Below are 18950 nucleotides of genomic sequence, written 5' to 3'. Positions count from 1 at the left end.
ACCGTCAGCCGTCACTTCCGGTCGACACAGGAAGTGATAAAAAAAATCAAAAAATTCAACTTTTCTTGTTTAAATTAAAACTTGCATAACCTTATTGCATCTCTTTTGCTGTTTTGAAATATGTTAGACTCCTCCGGAAACAAAAACGTCAACTTCCGGTGTTAGGAGATAAAATACGTTATTTCGATATTTAACTTTCTCATAAATATCGCTTATAGAAAAAGAATTGAAATGTTTTAATACATGTTGTAGATACTGCAATGTCTAGAGAATCGTAAGAGATTTTTTATAAAATTCACTTCCGGTCGCGTGTTTTCCTGTCCTAAAAATTAGAATTTGTTTTCACTATTGCTCGGCAACAATAAATGACCGAAGTCTGAAACTCTCAGGACTGATAGTACGTCAGTAGTTTATTTGCATCGTTTGAAAATCGTGTCGCCGTTTCTTCCAGTCGTGACTGGAAGTGATGCAAAAAAGTGAATGGTTAATGGTTAGCACGTTGGATTTTCACGCTGACGACCAGGGTTAAATCTCCAGAATGTCTGAATTTCTTTTATCACTTTTTCAGCTTGAATGTTCGTTTTTATTTTCAGAATCGGACGGAAGACCTCTCATTGCTTGCAATGAGTTTCTAGTTATTATTATTAGGGTCTTCCGTCTCCAACGGAAGACCCTTCTATTATTCTATTGTTTCTTTTTCACTTTTATTATTATTATTATTCTTTTTTTTTCTTTACAATTTTTGTGCAGAAGATTTCTCGGAGTTGGCTCGATCGATTTACTTGAAAATTTCAGGGAAGATGTATCTTTGTCTGAACCTTATACGTTTTTCTCATTTTTTTGAAATTCACTTCCGGTCGGAAGTTATCGCCCTTTAATCAAAATTCAGAGGACCTTCTTGTCTGCAATGGAACTCAAAAACGATTAAAGCTAGAGTGCTGAAATTTTCAGCGATGATAGAGGACATGTTGCCATTGATCACCTGGGTTTTCAAATCTTCCGGAAGTGCCTAGTATGGAAGCTCGGTAGGGGTCAAAATTTAGGACACGAATCATGAGTGAATTTTAGAGACATTTCTTACGATAACTTTTTAACTATGAGTATTTTGTTAAAACATATTGAACAGAAATTGTGTAGAATTACAAGATCTTTTATATGATATCAAAGAAAAAGGGCTGACTCATCACATTAGGGGCTGAGAAGGGCCAAAAGTCTTTAATCAATAACTCTTTAACAATCAATATTTTGTAATGCATTACTGAAGCAAAAATGTTTATCTCAACAATTTACAACTATATATTATGATATTCACATCATATGTTACATAATTAAGGGCCATAAGGGGCCAGAATGCTAAATCTTTGACGCTTTATATCTCAAATGTGGGAAATATTTTGATAAGCAATATTGAACAAAAGATGTCCAAAATAATGTTCTAAACAAGATGCAACCTTTCATTTTTTGCTAAACGTCCCCATTAAGGAGTTGAAGGGCCGGCCCCTAAATACTTCTTTTGTAAATATCTCAGAAACGAAAAAGAATTTCTGACTAGTTGTTGAACAAAAAGTGTTCAAAATCATAAGAGCTTTAAAGAGATATGAAGAAAAAGGGGCTGGACCCTCACAATAGGGGCTGAGAGGGGCTGAAAGTCTTTGAACAATAACTCTTTAACGATCAATATTTTGTAATGCATTACTGAAGCAAAAATGTTTATCTCAACAATTTACAACTATATATTATGATATTCACATCATATGTTACATAATTAAGGGCCATAAGGGGCCAGAATGCTAAATCTTTGACGCTTTATATCTCAAAAGTGGGAAATATTTTGATAAGCAATATTGAACAAAAGATGTCCAAAATAATGTTCTAAACAAGATGCAACCTTTCATTTTTTGCTAAACGTCCCCATTAAGGAGTTGAAGGGCCGGCCCCTAAATACTTCTTTTGCGAATATCTCAGAAACGAAAAAGAATTTCTGACTAGTTGTTGAACAAAAAGTGTAAAAAATCATGGGAGCTTTATGGTCATATCAAGGAAAAGGGTCTGACCCCTTAAATAAGGGACCGAGAGGGGCCAAAAGTACACAATCAATAACTCTTTAATGATCAATATTTTGTAATATATTACTGAAGCGAAATAGTTCTTCTTCACACACTTTATCTAAATAACATGATGTTGATATCATATGTTGCGCAACAAGGGGTCTTTAGGGGGCCAGATTGCATAATCTTTGGTGCAATATGTCTCGAAAAGGAAGCATATTTTGATAAACAGTATTGAACAAAAGACGTTCAAAATAATATTCTGAACAATATGCACTCTTTCAATTTTTGCTAGACGTCCCCATTTAGGACTTGAAGGGCTGGCCCTTAATATTTCTTTTGCATATATCCCGAAAACAAAAAAGAATTTCTGACTAGTTGTTGAACAAAAAGTGTTCAAAATCATGAGAGCTTTAAGATGTTATCAAGAAAAAGGGGCTGACCTCTCACATTAGGGGCCAAGAAGGGCCGAAAATCTTTAATCTATAACCCTTTATTGAACAATATTTTGTTAAACATTATTAAAGCAAAATTGTTCGTCTTAACAATCTATTTATATCATTAAACGAAAATCTCATTCAATCTCTTATCTCATCTTATCAAAAATCGGACGGAAGACCCACTCGTTGCTCGCAACGAGATCTCATCTAGTTATTATTATTATTATTCTTTTTTTTTTAGACAAAATTTTGTGCACGCGATTTCTCGAAAACTATTCAATGAATTTCTTTGAAATTTTCAGGGATAAAAGGTCTTTATATGAAGTTTATATAAAATTCCGTTTTTTGGTAAATTCGGTTCCAGTGCCAAGTTATGGACAATTTCCTGATTTTAAAATGAAATTTTGTCCTCGAAGGATCTAAGAAACGGCTAAAGATATGAACTGGAGACTTGTTAGAGAGGATAGACCATGACTTCTAGATGTTCGAAATTACCTTGGTTTTTGCCGTCAGTACTTCCGGTCGTCACCGGAAGTGTTCAAAGAAATCGAAATTTTCAACTTTTCTTTTTTTAATCAAATCTTGCATCACATTATTGCAATTCTTTTGCAGTTTCGAAATATGTTGGTCCTACCGGAAACAAAAACGACAACTTCCGGTTATAAGAGAAAAACTCCATAATTTGAGTATTTTACTTTCCCATAAATATCTTTTATAGGTAAAGTATTTGAAATGATTTTTAGATATGTCATTTAGATTGCAAATGTCTAGAGTAACGTCAAATACCTTTGCAAAATTCACTTCCGGTCGCGTGTTTTTTCTGTCTTCAAAGTGAGAAAATATCTGAGCGAGATCTCAGAAACGGTAAGAGATTAAGACAACAAACTTATATGAGTAATAGTCCTTGAAGAGTAGGCAAAATCATTTGGGTTAAACTGTCAGCCGTCACTTCCGATCGTCACAGGAAGTGATCAAAAAAATCAAAAAATTCAACTTTTCTTGTTTAAATTAAAACTTGCATCACCTTCTTGCATCTCTTTCGCTGTTTTGCAATATGTTAGACTCCTCCGGGAACAAAAACGTCAACTTCCGGTTTTAGGAGATAAAATACGATATTTCGATATTTATCTTTCTCATAAATATCGCTTATAGAAAAAGAATTGAAATGTTTTAATACATGTCGTAGATACTGCAATGTCTAGAGACACGTTAGAGATTTTTTATAAAATTCACTTCCGGTCGCGTGTTTTCCTGTCCTCAAAATTAGAATTTGTTCTCACAATTGCTCGGCAACAGTAAACGACTGAAGTCTGAAACTTTCAGGACTGATAGTCCGTCATTAGTTTATTTGCATCGTATGAAAATCGTGTGTCGCCGTTACTTCCGGTCGTGACAGGAAGTGATGCAAAAAAGTGAATGGTTAATGGTTAGCAAGTTGGATTTTCACGCTGACGACCAGAGTTAAATCTCTAGAGTGTCTGAATTTCTTTTATCACTTTTGCAGCTTGAATTTTCGTTTTTATTTTCAGAATCGGACGGAAGACCTCTCATTGCTCGCAATGAGTTTCTAGTTATTATTAAGTCTTCCGTTCACAACGGAAGACTTATAGTGATTGTATTGTTTCTTTTTATTATTATTATTATTATTATTATTATTCCTCCCAAATTTTGTGAGCGCGATTACTCAGAGATGGTTGGATAGATTTTCACAATTTTTCACATGATAGTAGGCTGATATATGAAGTTTATAAAAAATTCCGTTTTTTGAAAAATTCACTTCCGGTCCGAAGTTACGGCCGAATTTCCAATTTTTAAATGGACTTTTGTCCGGAATTTTTCTCGGAAACGGTTTGAGGTAAAGATGTGAAATTTACAGGAGTATTAGATCATGACGTTCTCTTTGTTTCGAAGTTGTTTTCGTGTGTTTCCGGTACTTCCTGTCCGAACCGGAAGTGAACTTGTGTTTGGTCAATTTTCAACTTTTTTGTTTTTTAATATTTTTTCAAGATATTATTATGTATAACAGAGGTTATTCTACAAATACTAAATATATAATTTGTTTTGAAATCAGATTCCACATTTTGCAGATTTTCGGTACCCTCATTTTCCCTATTTACCTAGTGTGTAGACAATGGGCAAAGAAAGATAACTCTGACTTGTAAGTGAGAATAGAACTTTCGAGATAAAGGCGGAAATAGTATCGATGACGTTAGAGACATACATGTATACACTCTCCATATCAAAATATTTAGACGTTCTATATTCACTCTTCAAAATTTAAGAGGACGTTGGTTACCGCTTCCAGTGCATGTAAAGTTTGAAGTTGCCAGTGTAGTGTAAGTCTGTATTGACAGTTAGTTAATTTACACATGAATATATCTAAAAAAAAAAAATTAATATATATATGCTAGGTAGCTAATTCAAGTAAATATATTATAAGCACTGAATATACATTTATAGTGATGGACAGGCATGCAGTTTTATCTATTTCGTATATTAAGTTCAGAATACGATAGTTATAAGCCTTCTATAATGCAGACGATTTATTATTCTCTATGATCTGAATGCGAAATTATCCCGATTTCCGAGTTTTACTTTCGATATTAAAAAATATTACATACACTCAAAAAAGGAATTAAGCGATAGAATATTGTAATACAGTCCTGTTTTAAAGCCTTTATAAATAAATTGATATCTGTCACTGAAAAGAAAGAAAATCAATCTATAGATTAGATTTGGTTATTACATATATATTTGATAAAAGGTTAAATTATTTATGACACATGATCTATACTCTATATACCCAAGGAATTATAAAAGATGTGAAAAGGCGACTCTTGGATTTTTGTGAAATACTCAAAGAGTTGAAGAGTGTGTGAAATAATGGTACGCTATATGTTTCTTTTGAAAAAAAAAAAAAACATGATAAAAAAATTGTACAAGTCTGTTGATATGTGGGATAAGTATATCTGAATGAACACAATTTTATGCAATGATATATAATCATGTACATGCAACTGACGTCCGTACTTTTCCTTGTAATTCATAAAATTATCTAATTCCTTTGAAGCCCCCCCCCCCCCCCGTCTTGAATTTGAATTATATATTCGTTTTAGATTTAAATCTGGAACATGTGAATAACATTACCATTTACATGTATACAGAATTTCATATTTTATAATTATGAAATGTTCAATTTACATGTCTGAGAGAGAGAGAGAGAGAGGAGAGATTCCCTCTTAATCCCGATCCAGACCAAAAATTAGTTCTTTATCGGTCACACCCATTCTTTATTAGATGTTTTCTGATTTCATAGTCAGTCATGGTCACATCCTGTATATTTTTCAGCTTAAAAAGTATCACACGAAGTGCACCTGTGTTGACCTGTCAATCAAAATCACTTGACGCTGTATGCACTGCAATTAAGTAGCCTGAGTTCGAAATGATCTTGAAGTATGATCTTTAAGTAAATCTGCTGCAACAAACTTGTGAAAAAAATAGAATAAAATAAAAAATAAAATATCTCGGTATTATGAACTTCGACTGTGGGACGTGGAGACCGGTCCTTTGGATGAGATCGTATAAATCGAGGTCCCTTGTCGCAGAAGATGCTGGCAAAAAAAAAGATTCCCCACTGCTCAATTGCGATAAATGCCAAAGTATAGGACAAAAATTTACAGTCTCCACCGGCGAGTGGTGGCGTCTCCATGTGAGTGAAAAATTCTGGAGAGGGACGTTAAACAACATACGTATAATCAATCAATCAATCAATCGATTGCTGAAGAATTACTGTAATTGAATAATCTGTCTTATAGGTATGTTGTCAAAACTTGGTATTATAACTTTACAAAACTCAGTGACTTTACGTTTAATGTGATACTAACTTAATTCATTATATTTTTTTATAACACCATCACAATTATGCCAAAACATACACACAGTGAAGTTTATGATAGTACGGTGTTCGTTCGTCTGTTTGTTTGTCTTAGAAATAATTGCAAACATTTTTTTTTTAAATTGCTAATGATATACGTATATCTCTCATAGGTGCCAAATGTATTATACAAGATTGATAATGAAAATCAAAGTACCTTAAGTACTGAAAGGACTTTTTTCCAGTTATTTTTTTCTTTCACAGTAAATATGATATGTATGGTTTTTACACAGAAAAAAGCAAATTCTTACAGATTTAGAAGAACGGAAGACTTTTTTGTTGCCATGGCAACAAGAGTCTAGTTATTATTATTTTTCTTCCTGGGTACTTTTTTGTCCGTGAGTGATCTCCGAAACTACACATCCGATTGAGATGAAACCTTTTTAGGGTTAATAGGAATGTTATGTAGATTTGCGGAACGAAGGTCATTTTGCGCGCACGCGCATGCACGTGCGTGCGCGTGCAATGCGTAAAATGACCAATATACTTGATATAGCTGTAACTTTTACATTTTTTTATGAAATGCTTTGATACTCAGAATATAAGGATATATTAATAGTGTAGACAAGATGACATGGTCAGAATGCGCATGCATGCACGTGCGCGCATGCGCATTGATTGAAATAACCAATACAATTGATATAGAATTAACTTGTACATTTTTTGATGAATTGCATTGAAACTCAGAATATAAATACATATTAGAAGTGTACACAAGAAGACTTGATCAGCGCACACATGCATGCACGTGCGTGCTCGTGTGCGCGCGTGCAAAGAGTAAAATGACAGATATATTTGATATAGCTATAACTTTCATATCTTTTGATGAAATGCCTTGATACTCAGGATATCAGGATATATTAAAAGTGTAGACAAGATGACATGGTCAGAATGCACATGCATGCACATGTGCGCATGTGCAATGATTGAAATAACCAATACAAATGATATAGACTTAACTTGTACATTTTTTGATGAATTGCTTTGAAACTCAGAATATAAATATATATTAGAAGTGTACACAAGAAGACATGATCAGCGCACACATGCATGCACTTGCAAGCACGTGCGTGCGCGTGCAATGAGTAGAATGACCAATATACTTGATATAGCCCAAACTTTCATATCTTTTGATGAAATACTTTAATACGCAGAATATAAGGATATATTAATAATGTAGACAAGATGACATGGTCAGCGCACACATGCATGCACGTGCGTACGCGTGCAATGAGTAAAATTACCAATGTACTTGATATAACCATAACTTCCTTTTTTTTATGTAATGCTTTGATACTCAGAATATATAGACATATTACAAATGTAGACAAGACGACATTGTCAACATGCACATGCATGCACATGCGCGTTAATGACCATTATACTTGATATAGCTGTAACTTTTATACTTTTTGATGAAATGCTTTGATACTCAAAATATGTAGATATGTTAATAGTGTTGACAAGATGACACGGTCATCATGGACATGCATGCACGTGCGTGCGCTTGCAATGCGTAAAATGACAGAAATACTTAATATAGCCGAATTTTTTTTATCTTTTGATGAAATTTGAATATAAAGATGTATTAAAAGTGTTGACAAGTTGACATGGTCATTTTGTACATGTATGCCCGTGCGCGCACGTGTAATGCGTAAAACAACCAATACACTTGATTGTCTTATTTAATGAAGCTTACAGGGAATAAGACACCAAAAGAAAGTTGGGGAGCGTTTGGGGAACATCTGTAACGGTCCCCGTTACAATTAATACTAGTTTTTTAATTGATGGCATTTAAACTAATAAAGTTAGAACAGTGAATATTTTAAAATCACTGGGCCATGAACTTATATTAGAATTATTTGATTACCTGAACATCTATTGTAAATTAAAGTTTTGTTAATATAAGATTAAAATTTTAATTATTCAACCAGAAAGTATGTCATATATGGATTAGGAAAGGAGGAATAAATAAAGAAAATATATTGCTGGACTGGGATTCAAACCTGGGACCCCTGCATTACTAGTCAGGTGCTCTACCATTGAGATACCCAGGCTGATATCCATGGTCCATATAGCCTGAACTTCTACATTCCTCCCCCCTAAATAGTCTTCGACCTCAAACACACAAGTTCACAGGCCCTGTCAGGACTTAATAATTTGCACATATCCTGACAAGCACCCCTGTGGCAACGCACTTTGAAAAATTACGTTCTTTGAAAAAATTTCAAAGTGCGTTAAATTTGGGACAAAATCAACGCACTTTGAAAAAAAAAATTCAAAGTGTATAAAATTTGGGACAAAATCAATGCACTTTGAAAAAATTTTCAAAGTGAGTTAAGAGTGTACATCAATATTTTTACCATGGAGAAACTTAACATCACTTCGAAAAAATATGTATAAAATAAATATTCTTGACTCAGATTTTAGTAACAGACAGCATTATTTTGTTATATTTATGTCGAAAAAACTGAGGAATTGATCTACCCTCATCGAAAACGAGAAGAAGACAGGTAAAAGGTCCCTCAGCCTAACTCTTCATCTTTCCTACCCAAATATACATGTACTATCAAATAAATGAGTCAACCATTTTTTTTTCATATATGTTCACAGCAGATGAATGTGATAGATTAAGATAGACAGATGAGAGAGAGAGAATTTTCATGATATGGAAAAATCATAACTGCTCCCTTTTCCCTAGGAAAAATGCGATGCTTTAAGAGACTTATTGACCCCTTCATCTACCGAAGTTAGTACAGACTGGATAAATAATCATTAAATAAATGAAATCGTGCTATTAAACATTGATTCCACCATTATTTCTAAAAGACTCATTTCCCTTTTATAACATTTACGTGAATCTTTGGAAACAAGACAACCCCTAAAATCTTTAAAACGTCTATACCTCAGATCGATCCTGAAGTGACATGATCATGGATAAGATATCAAATAAGGTTCAAATAATATTATTTTACGTAACTAAAATGTGCAAGAGTATTGACCAAGCCATGTACATTTTTTTTCAAAGTGTGATAATATGGTCGATATTAACGCACTTTGAAAAGAAATATTATTTTTTCAAAGTGCGTTAACTTGGTCCCAAATTTAACGCACTTTGAGAAAAATTTTCAAAGTGCGTAATTTTTCAAAGTGTCTTGTACCCCCCCCCCCTTCCCACACTGGCCACCAAATGTAGAACAAAAGGAGGAATGAATAAAGAAAACATATTGTTGGACTGGGACTCAAAAAAGGAATCCCTGTATCAGTCAGATGCTCAATCACTACCACTGAGCTACCAAGGCCAAATCCACAAACTTCTGCTAGACTTCTATACATGAAACATCTTTAACAAATTTAACTGCACAGATTCAAAATTTTTATCTAGATCATTCATCCAAAAAAATTAAGTCAACTGGTTATCTAAAATCAAGAAAGCACATATAAATACAGCTAACTTTGATATCTCATGTACTGTAGAAGCACAAATTTTCGTGGGGATAAAATTTCGTTGATTTGTCATCTAAAAGGTTTCGTGGGCATCAATTTCATTGTTTTGAAAGTAACCCTATTCAATATACAGTTATATAAAAATTTCGTGTGGGATTTAATTTCGCTGCTAATTGCTATCAATGAAATTAAACAAAATTTAATCCCAAACGAATATTTCTGCTTATACAGTATTGATATCTCAAATACCATATAGAGATCTATGTCAAAGTGATTTTGAAGACTAGAGCATTTTTTTGTATTTTAGCTTCAATATCTTTAATTCTTTGCTATATCTTGGTCCCTTATGTTTGACAGACCTCTATACCCTTTTTATGGCAGAGGTATACTCTAAATCCTCATTTTGGTGGAATTTAAGAGACAAAGGCTTAATTTTCCTATTTAATTTCTTATTGTGATTCTATATACAGATTTGGAAGTCCCAATCACTTATTCTTTAAATATTTTATCCTCAGTATCTCAAATCATCGGATATCTCAAGGTTTTTTCTTGGTCCTATGGAGTTCGAGATAACGAGGTTTGACTGTAATTTATAATCGGACTCTGTGTTATACATTGTATCTCAAATAATTAAGGACATAAAATTTAAAACCATTTATTGATATAAAGCATATGCTCTGTAAACAGGTAAAACATCCACATCTTAACATCCCAATATGTCTTAAACTTAACTCCCTGTTAATGACAATTTTAATTTGGTCAATAGCTTGCATATCACAACTTATCAAGTCTTATTAGAAGTATTGATAGCATATAATTATAATCATTTAAGTTCATGGTGGATATTCTTCTTCACAATTTTCAGAATGCTGCGTGTTTAAATTTGGAAGCTATTTTAGTTTCCATGTATCATTTTCTGTACTGTGCTCTTAAAGGAACTATAGCTCCCTTGATATATAAAGGTTTTTATAGATCTTTTTGCATATAATTTGCGTATATTGCATTATAATTAGTTTGTTCTTAAACTCAAAAGTAGTTCGTACATTTATGGCATCATAGTGTAATTCAGTGATAAAAAGTGGAAGAAATACTCCAGCAGCAGATTAGGGTAGGCAGTTCCGGTTTGAGGTAACAAGGTTTGACTGTACATATAATAGAACTAGTAATGGACTTTCGTGAGAAGAGCTGACTTTTACAGTTGACTACTTACTTTGGCATTTAAACCTGCATTATGTACGGAGGTACGGAATTGATAATAAATAATGAAACCTTCGTTATTAGTGGTTATTATAAGGTATTGTAAGAGGAGTGCTAACATGATTTACCGGTATACAATCAACGCAAGAGATTATGTGAGGCAGAATAACATAACTTAAACTACTTAATTCATGAGGAATAGTATCTACTTTCAATCTCATTCATTTTATGATGGAATCAAATAAAGAAGAAAAAACATTCCGGAAGGAAAATTAGGCAGGAATTGGTGAAGGTGGGAAGGGAGGTGGTTGTGGATAGGGAGGATGTCGTTCAATTCCTAGAGAACGTTATGTGTGCTTTTAAATAGCCCATAATAACTTTTTAATTTATTTAACTTTTAATCTAAATATTTATATTGCAAAAGAAGTTCCATATATTGTCCTGCTGTAAAAGTAAGCCGTCGACTGTAAAAACCGGGGTTTCTCGCAAAAGTCCACTACCCCCATAGAGTAGCTAAAGCATGCTTAAAAAAACAGAACTGTGAAAGTTCACAAGGAAAAAGAGGTACTCAAAGAGAGCTCATAAAATTCTGAAATTTTTCTATGCCCCCGTAATCGAAGATTCGTGCGCATGTAGTTTTTAGCTCTTCTGAGCCAATTGCAAAGGCTCAAAGAGCTAATGCTATGGCCATTTGTGCAATGTGCGTAAACTTTTTAGAATATGGGCCATATCTCAAAAACCCCTTGGCCAATTTTTGTCAAATTTGTCATAGAGTATCCTTGGCCCAAGGGCTCTCGTTTATACTAAAACTGGGGATGTCACTCTTAAACAAGGGGAAATAATTAGGAAAATAAAAACAAAAGTACTGGTTGCCTAAAAAATCTTCTCAAGAGCCACTGGGCAGATTATCACCAAACTCACCAACAAGGATGAGGATATGTTGTAGATTAAAAATTGTTCAAGGCATTACTCTGGTGCAAAGGACATGGTCTCAAGGTCACTTCAAAGTTGACCAAAAATTAAATTTTGTTAAATCTTTGATATTTTGCTTACTATAGACATTACAATCATCAAATCTTGTCAGTTGATGCATCTAAGGACCTCATATCATGCTGACATAAAAGTAGGTCACAGTGACCTACTTTTTGAATTTTGAAGGCATTTATTTTCAAATTGTTTTAGATGCATATTTTGGACACTTTAAGGCCTCTGATCATCAAACTTTGTCAGTTGATGCATCTTGGGTCCTCAAAGTATGTCAACTGAAAAGTAGGTCACTATGACCTTCTTTTGAAATTCTAAGGCTATATTTAAATATTTCAGGTACTAATCGGCTTAGAATTATCAGTTGATGCATCTTGGGTCCTCCGAGAACGTCAACAGAAGAGTTGGTCGTCGTGACCTACTTTTGGAATTTTATGGCTATATTTAAATATTGCAGGTAATAATTGGCTTAGAATCACCGAACTTAGCCAGTTGATGCATCTTGAGTCCTCAGAATACGTCTATTGAAATTTTATGGCTATATCTGAATATTTCCAGGTATTAAATGGCTTAAATTCATCGAACTATTAAGCAATGAATTATCATTTTTGGATGTCGTCGGTCCTATAACACACCTGGCCGTGTCGACAAATTGAATACCACGCGTTAGCGAGGTATGATAATTTGTCGGCACGGTCAGGTGTGTTATAGGGCCGACGACATCCAAAAATAAGAATTCAACGCTTATATTTACATTCTCTAATTTTCTCACTTCATAAATGTTTATTTTGTTAATCTTTATTATGAATTTAGCGCCTTCCATTACTGGTGTGCTTAATAGACGTAAGAGCCGTTTGTGACGTTGAAAATTAAATAACGCAAATAGACATTGCGAGTAAAAAAATGAAAAATTAGTTTTGAACACACAATTAGTGTATTTTTACGTTAATTTAATAAGGTAATTGGTTTCTTTTAATAAATTGAGTCAAAACAATATACATTTAGGTGTTCCTAGAATATTCAAAATGCATATAGTTCCTACTGTGTATTCTACCGCGCAGTGAAAAGGTTTCGTGTGTGTTAAAGAGATTTGAACGTTGTAGATTTCTAATGGATTTCATAAGGAAAATCACACTGAATGTAAATATTGTCAGTTGATGCATCTTGAGTCCTCGGAGTACATCAAATGAAAAGTAGGTCACCATGGCCTACTTTTGGAATTTTATAGCTATATTTAAATATGCCAGGTACTAATTGGCTCAGAATCATTAAACTTTGTTAGTTGATGGATGTTGAGTCCTCGGAGTATGTCACTGAAAAGTAGGTCACCATGACCTACTTTTTGAAATTTTCTGGCTATATTTAAATATTTCAGGTACTAATTGACTTAGAAATCGTTGAACTTTGTCATTTGATGTATTTTGAGTCCTCAAAATGTGTCAACTGAAAAGTAGGTCACAGTGACCCACTTATAAATTTTTATAAGCTGAATTTCAATGCAATGTCTAGATATTTCAAATAATTACAGACTTAAAATCATCAAATTTTGTCAGTTGAGGCATTTGGAGTATGTTTACCAAAAAGTAGATCACTATGACCTACGTTTGGAATCTCATGGCAATATCTGAATATTTAAGATAATAATGGGCTTCAAGTCATTGAACTTTGTCAGTTGATGCATCTTGGGTTCTCAGAGTGTTTTAACCAAAATGTAGGTCATGATAACATACTTTTGGAATTGTCTAAATAAACAGGATACTTAGAGGCTTCAGATAGAAGTGACAGGTTATACAATTTATCAGAAGAGCGATTCAAGGACCTTGGGCCCCTTGTTACTCTGTCCGTCCGTCTGTCTGTCCGTTTGTCAGCAAAAACATGAACCTTGCCCATAACGTTTGATTGGTTGAAGCTATGGCTTTCATATTTCAAAACTTTTTTGGGGTTCCAACATTTTTTTTTTTACCTTTTGACCTTGGAGTTTGACCCACTTTTGCAAAATTTAATCCAAACTTGAACATTGGCCATAACTTTTGAGCTTAGGGTACCAACAATTTTGACTCTTTGACTTTGACCTTTGAGTTTGACTTACTTTTGACAAACTTTAACTTTAGCCATAACTTATGAACAGTTGGTGCTAGGGCTTTCATATTTCACATGTGTATTTTTTGTGACCTTTCCTTGGTACCAACGTTTTGATCTTTTGACCTGGAGTTTGACTTATGTTTGTAAAACATAAACCTTGGCCATAACTTTTGAACAGTAAATGCTAGGGCTTTAATATTCCAAATGTTTATTCCTTATGACAAGACCTTCCCTTGGGCACCATTAATTTTGATCCTTCACCATAGAGTTTGACCTACTTTTGAAAAAATTTTAACCATAGCCATAGCTTTTGAATGGTTGTTGCAAGGGCTTTCATATTTCTGAAGTGTATTACTTCTGACAAGACCTTTTTTGGGTACCAATATCTTTGCTCTCTTGACCTTGGAGGTTGGCTTACATTTGAGAAACTTTAACCTTGGCCATGAGCTGCCATATTGGAATTACAGGAAAACTAAAATTTTACACTATTTCTGCCATTGACTTTGCACTTGCTCAAATGACCTTGGTCAGTCATAACATATTTTCAGGTCATAAACAATCCCTGTGCCAAGTAATTTTTTCGCCATTACAAGCCAAGACAAGAACTACACATTTTTATGCCCGCGTAATTGAAGATTCGGGGGCATATAGTTTATACTGTCTGTCCATCTGTTTGTCTGCAAAAACTTTAACCTTGTCCACTATGGAATGGCTAGGGCTTTCATATTTCACAGGTGTATTCCTTGTGACATGCCCTTCGGTATCATTTATTTTGACCCTTTGACCTCGACCTTGGAGTTTGACCTACTTTGAAAAAGTTCAACCTCGGTCAGAACTTTTGCATGGTTGGTGCTAGGCAATCACACTTCATAAGTGTATTCCTTGTGACCAGACCTTCCTTTGGCGCCATTTATTTTGAACCTTTGACCTTGGTCTTGGAAAAACTTTTGACAGTGGAACAGTTGGTGACAGGGCTTTCATATTTCACAGGTATATTCCTTGCAACAAGACCTTTCTTCGGGTACCAACATGTTTTGATCTCTTGACCTTGACTTTAGAGTTTGAGCTATATTTGAGGAACTAATAGCCTTTGCCTTGAGCTGCTATATGAGGGCATCAATGCTTCACCAAAAAAAAACTTGTTTTTTGAAATTACACTAACCATAATTATCAAACACTCCAAAGTAATAAGTATTCTTTGTGTTAAGAATAGACTTCAAATGTTTATCCATTAAAGGTATGGACTGGACACAATTAATACATTTTAATGCCAGTGACCTTGATTGCCCAAATGACCTTGATTCAATGTTATGACATACCCTCAGTTTTGAGCAATGTCTTGACTCTCTTACAATTTTGATCATTTTATGGATCAGAAATGACTGCACTAACAAACAGACAGTCAAATTAATGAGTTAATTACTATATACCCCCTTCAAGAAAAGCTTTCATTTGCAAGGAGTATAATTTATATAATTTACTAAAATACCTGTGCTCTTGACTCTCTTACAATTTTGATCAATTGAAGGCTAAACTGACTCTTCCAGTCATGGGCATTTTTGTGAAAACTATTTTGTAAGCATTACCATTCACAGCATTAAAAGAAGTCGATTATGGCCCCAGTAAGACTTAAAACTTCTGAACTAAGTGTCCTTGACTAAATCACTATCGATTAGAATTATTGCAGATTACTATGTCACGAACTATGGCAGTTTACCAATCTTTGTGCCACTTACCACCTCCTGATGCTCTTCTATTACATACATAATTATGACTTAGAATTGTATGCTCCAAACCCTTGGTTCAGAGTCATCATATATCCTTTATTCATAATTGAGTGTGAGGAAAAGCTTGGTCTCCAATAAATTTATTCAATTACAAAGAAAAGATATGAGCAAGAATTTTATATTTCAAATTGGGTTTCCTTGACCTTTGCCTTGTTCCATTGACCATGGAACAGAGTCATGACACCCCTGGTGCTCACAGGCAAGCTGTATTAGTAAACTATTATAATCTTCTAATGTTTCTCCACTTTAAATTCATGTCAAAAGAAAGAGTTTTACACTTCTAAAACCTTTATCAGTCGCCCGCGTGGCCCAGTGGTTAGAGCGTCTGCTCTAGAGTCGCGGAGTAAGGAGTTGATCCTTACGTCGCGGGTTCGAATCCCACTGCGGGACGTGGAGACCGGTCCTTCGGATGAGACCGTATAAACCGAGGTCCCGTGTCGCAGTAGGTGCTGGCACGAAAAAGATCCCTCACTGCTCAGTGGCCCTGAGTGCCGAGTATAGGTCAAAATTTGTAGCCCTACACCGACAAGTGGTAGCGTCTCCATATGAGTGAAAAATTCTCGAGAGGGACGTTAAACAACAAACGAACAATCAATCAATCAATCTAAAACCTATATCCTTGAACTTTTCCAAATTACAATTAGTCTCAGCTAGGACATATCACTATTAACCTAAATCCTAAGTATGAGCTTCTAATATTTCTCCATTTTAAAGTTAAGGCCAATTAAGGTTTGGCCAGGGCAATACTTAAACAACTCTATACTCTTGAACCTCGACATTGTCCAAATGACTTATAATTGGTACAAAATCAAAACATACTTCTGGTCACATGCAACCTTTTTACAAAAGTTTCTCACATTCGAATTATATCCAGGCAAGAATTTCACTTCTCATTTAACAGCGACTAAAATGATTTACGATAAAATCTTGCAAAAGCCACTACATTTCAAAATTTTGACAATACCAGGGGCACAGGTTCAAATGGTATACGCGTATATCATGTATATCATTTCTACAGTGTTTGGAAAAAAAATTCAAAAGTTTAAGAGATAATCACTGGACAAAAAATACCTACAGACAGATGGGCAGAAAGACGGAACAACAGATCTACTCAGTATCTATTAGAAAGCAAGGTTTTCCTCTCACATTTTGATGGCTACAAATCCAATGACTCCTAGCCCAACTATGGCACAGATAATTCCAATGGCAACCCCTGCTCCTCCTCCTCCTGATTCCTCCTCATTTGTAATTATTGGTTGTAGAGTTGCTGATACTGAGACATCAATGTCATCTTTATCTTCAAATGCAAAACAACTCAAAATATTCTGTGGAATATATAACTAAAAATAAGATGTGTCGTTAATGCCAAGAATGCTCCCGCAAGCAGCCAAAATTTCAAATGCAATATTTAGTTTTAAATTTCTATTCAAACTTGACCCATATTTTCTGATAAAATACCTGCATATGCAATTTCAACCTTTTACATACATCCCTACAAAAGTTAGAGAGCAGAAACTGAAAATTTCTTAATTTTTCTAAGTTCAAGAGAGATACATGTAACTCTGTCAAAAATCATTGGACCATGACCAAATTCAAATTTGACCTCTATTTTCTAGTAAAATACCTGCACATGGAATTAAAACCTTAGACATACATCCCTACAAAAGTTAGCTGAAACTGAAAATTTCTTATTTTTTTCTGAGTTCAAGTGGGATAACTCTGTCAAAAATCACTGGACCATGACCAAATTCAAACTTGGCCTGTATTTTCTGGTAAAATACCTGCATATGCAATTTCAACCTTATACATACATCCCTACAAAAGTTAGAGAGCGAAAACTGAAAAATTCTTATTTTTTTCCAAGTTCAAAAGGGATTACTCTGTCAAAAACCATTGGACCATGATCAAATTCAACTTGACCTGTGTATTCCTATGATGTATCCATATGTCAAATTTGAATTGAATGTGTGCAACTGTTGCAGAGATATTGAACAGATTGAAGTGAATGATGATTGAATGACGGAATGATGGAATGACAGAATGACGGAACAGGGTAACACTGTATGCGCCGGCCATTTCATGGCGGGGGCATAAATAATTGCTGCATTTGAGTATATACTTGGAATGTGAATATTTTATATATGAGAAACACTGCATAATCTTCTTTTTGCTTAATTTTGTTATGAATAACTGCTTATGAAAATACAGTAAGGAAGCAAATACATTCAAAGACCACTTTGTGTGATTCCCCCAAAAAGATGGACCATGCACATACAATAAATATTGGTGAAATTGTTATGGTTCAAATTCAAATGTAGAAAAGCTTGTCAACAGCCAGACATTTTGTGGCTCTTTAATCACTGTAATGTATGGATTAAATAATACAATATTTTACATACTTTTCACCTATGCACGTTATATGAGTAATATAAAGACAAATTTAAATATGGTATAAACAATAAATGTCTTTCTCTGTTTACTAAAATATCAGATGAACAATTACAGTAATTGCAGAGAAAAAAATTTACAAATCCTCATGCTTCTGCGAGTTGTGTATAAATCAGGAAAGCTATACTTTTTAGAAAATCAGCCTTAATATTAATGCTGTAACAGAAAAAGGCTAATGTGTTATATCTGTATACTTTTATTTAAAAGACTTTTATAATTACCTTCAACATTTACTTCATTTTTCACATCTTTACTTTTTGACATGTTTGATACTGCAACTTTTCCACAGTATTTGCTCTTTTTGGTAAAAGGGGAGTGATCTAGTTTGTACCATCCTGTGACCAATGAGATATTATTATGTTCAGAGAAACCAGGTGCTATTATTTTAGCCTGACATTGGAATGACCCCGTAAGAGTATCACACAGATCCATTGGTATGGTTATAGAAAAATGTGCTTGATTTCCTACAAAAAAAAATAAAAACATATTTAATTGGTAGTTGTGTCTAAAATAATCTAATAATAATCTAAAATGCTTTCATGTCTCACCTTTTATCAGATAAACTAAATCTTAGGTCTTTCTT

The 18950-nt window shown here is 34.1% G+C and overlaps 1 protein-coding gene across 1 annotated transcript in view; it reads right to left on the bottom strand.

Annotated features, from left to right (window-relative positions):
* The window catches only part of LOC133202416 (uncharacterized), a 59356-nt gene that overhangs the window by 9491 nt on the left and 30915 nt on the right, over positions 1-18950 (bottom strand). Inside the window, exons 11-12 of the mRNA XM_061338233.1 lie at positions 18589-18831; positions 17066-17216 (exon numbers count right to left, since the gene is read on the bottom strand). Of these exons, the coding sequence (XP_061194217.1) occupies positions 17066-17216; positions 18589-18831 (394 nt within the window). The remainder of the gene's footprint in view (positions 1-17065; positions 17217-18588; positions 18832-18950) is intronic.

The sequence above is a fragment of the Saccostrea echinata genome, unplaced genomic scaffold, assembly GCF_033153115.1.
Source record: "Saccostrea echinata isolate AGI-Se365-2 ecotype Australia unplaced genomic scaffold, CSIRO_AGI_Sech_v1 ptg000047l, whole genome shotgun sequence".
Lineage (NCBI taxonomy): Eukaryota > Metazoa > Mollusca > Bivalvia > Ostreida > Ostreidae > Saccostrea > Saccostrea echinata.
This window is presented reverse-complemented; position numbering and strand designations above follow the sequence as displayed.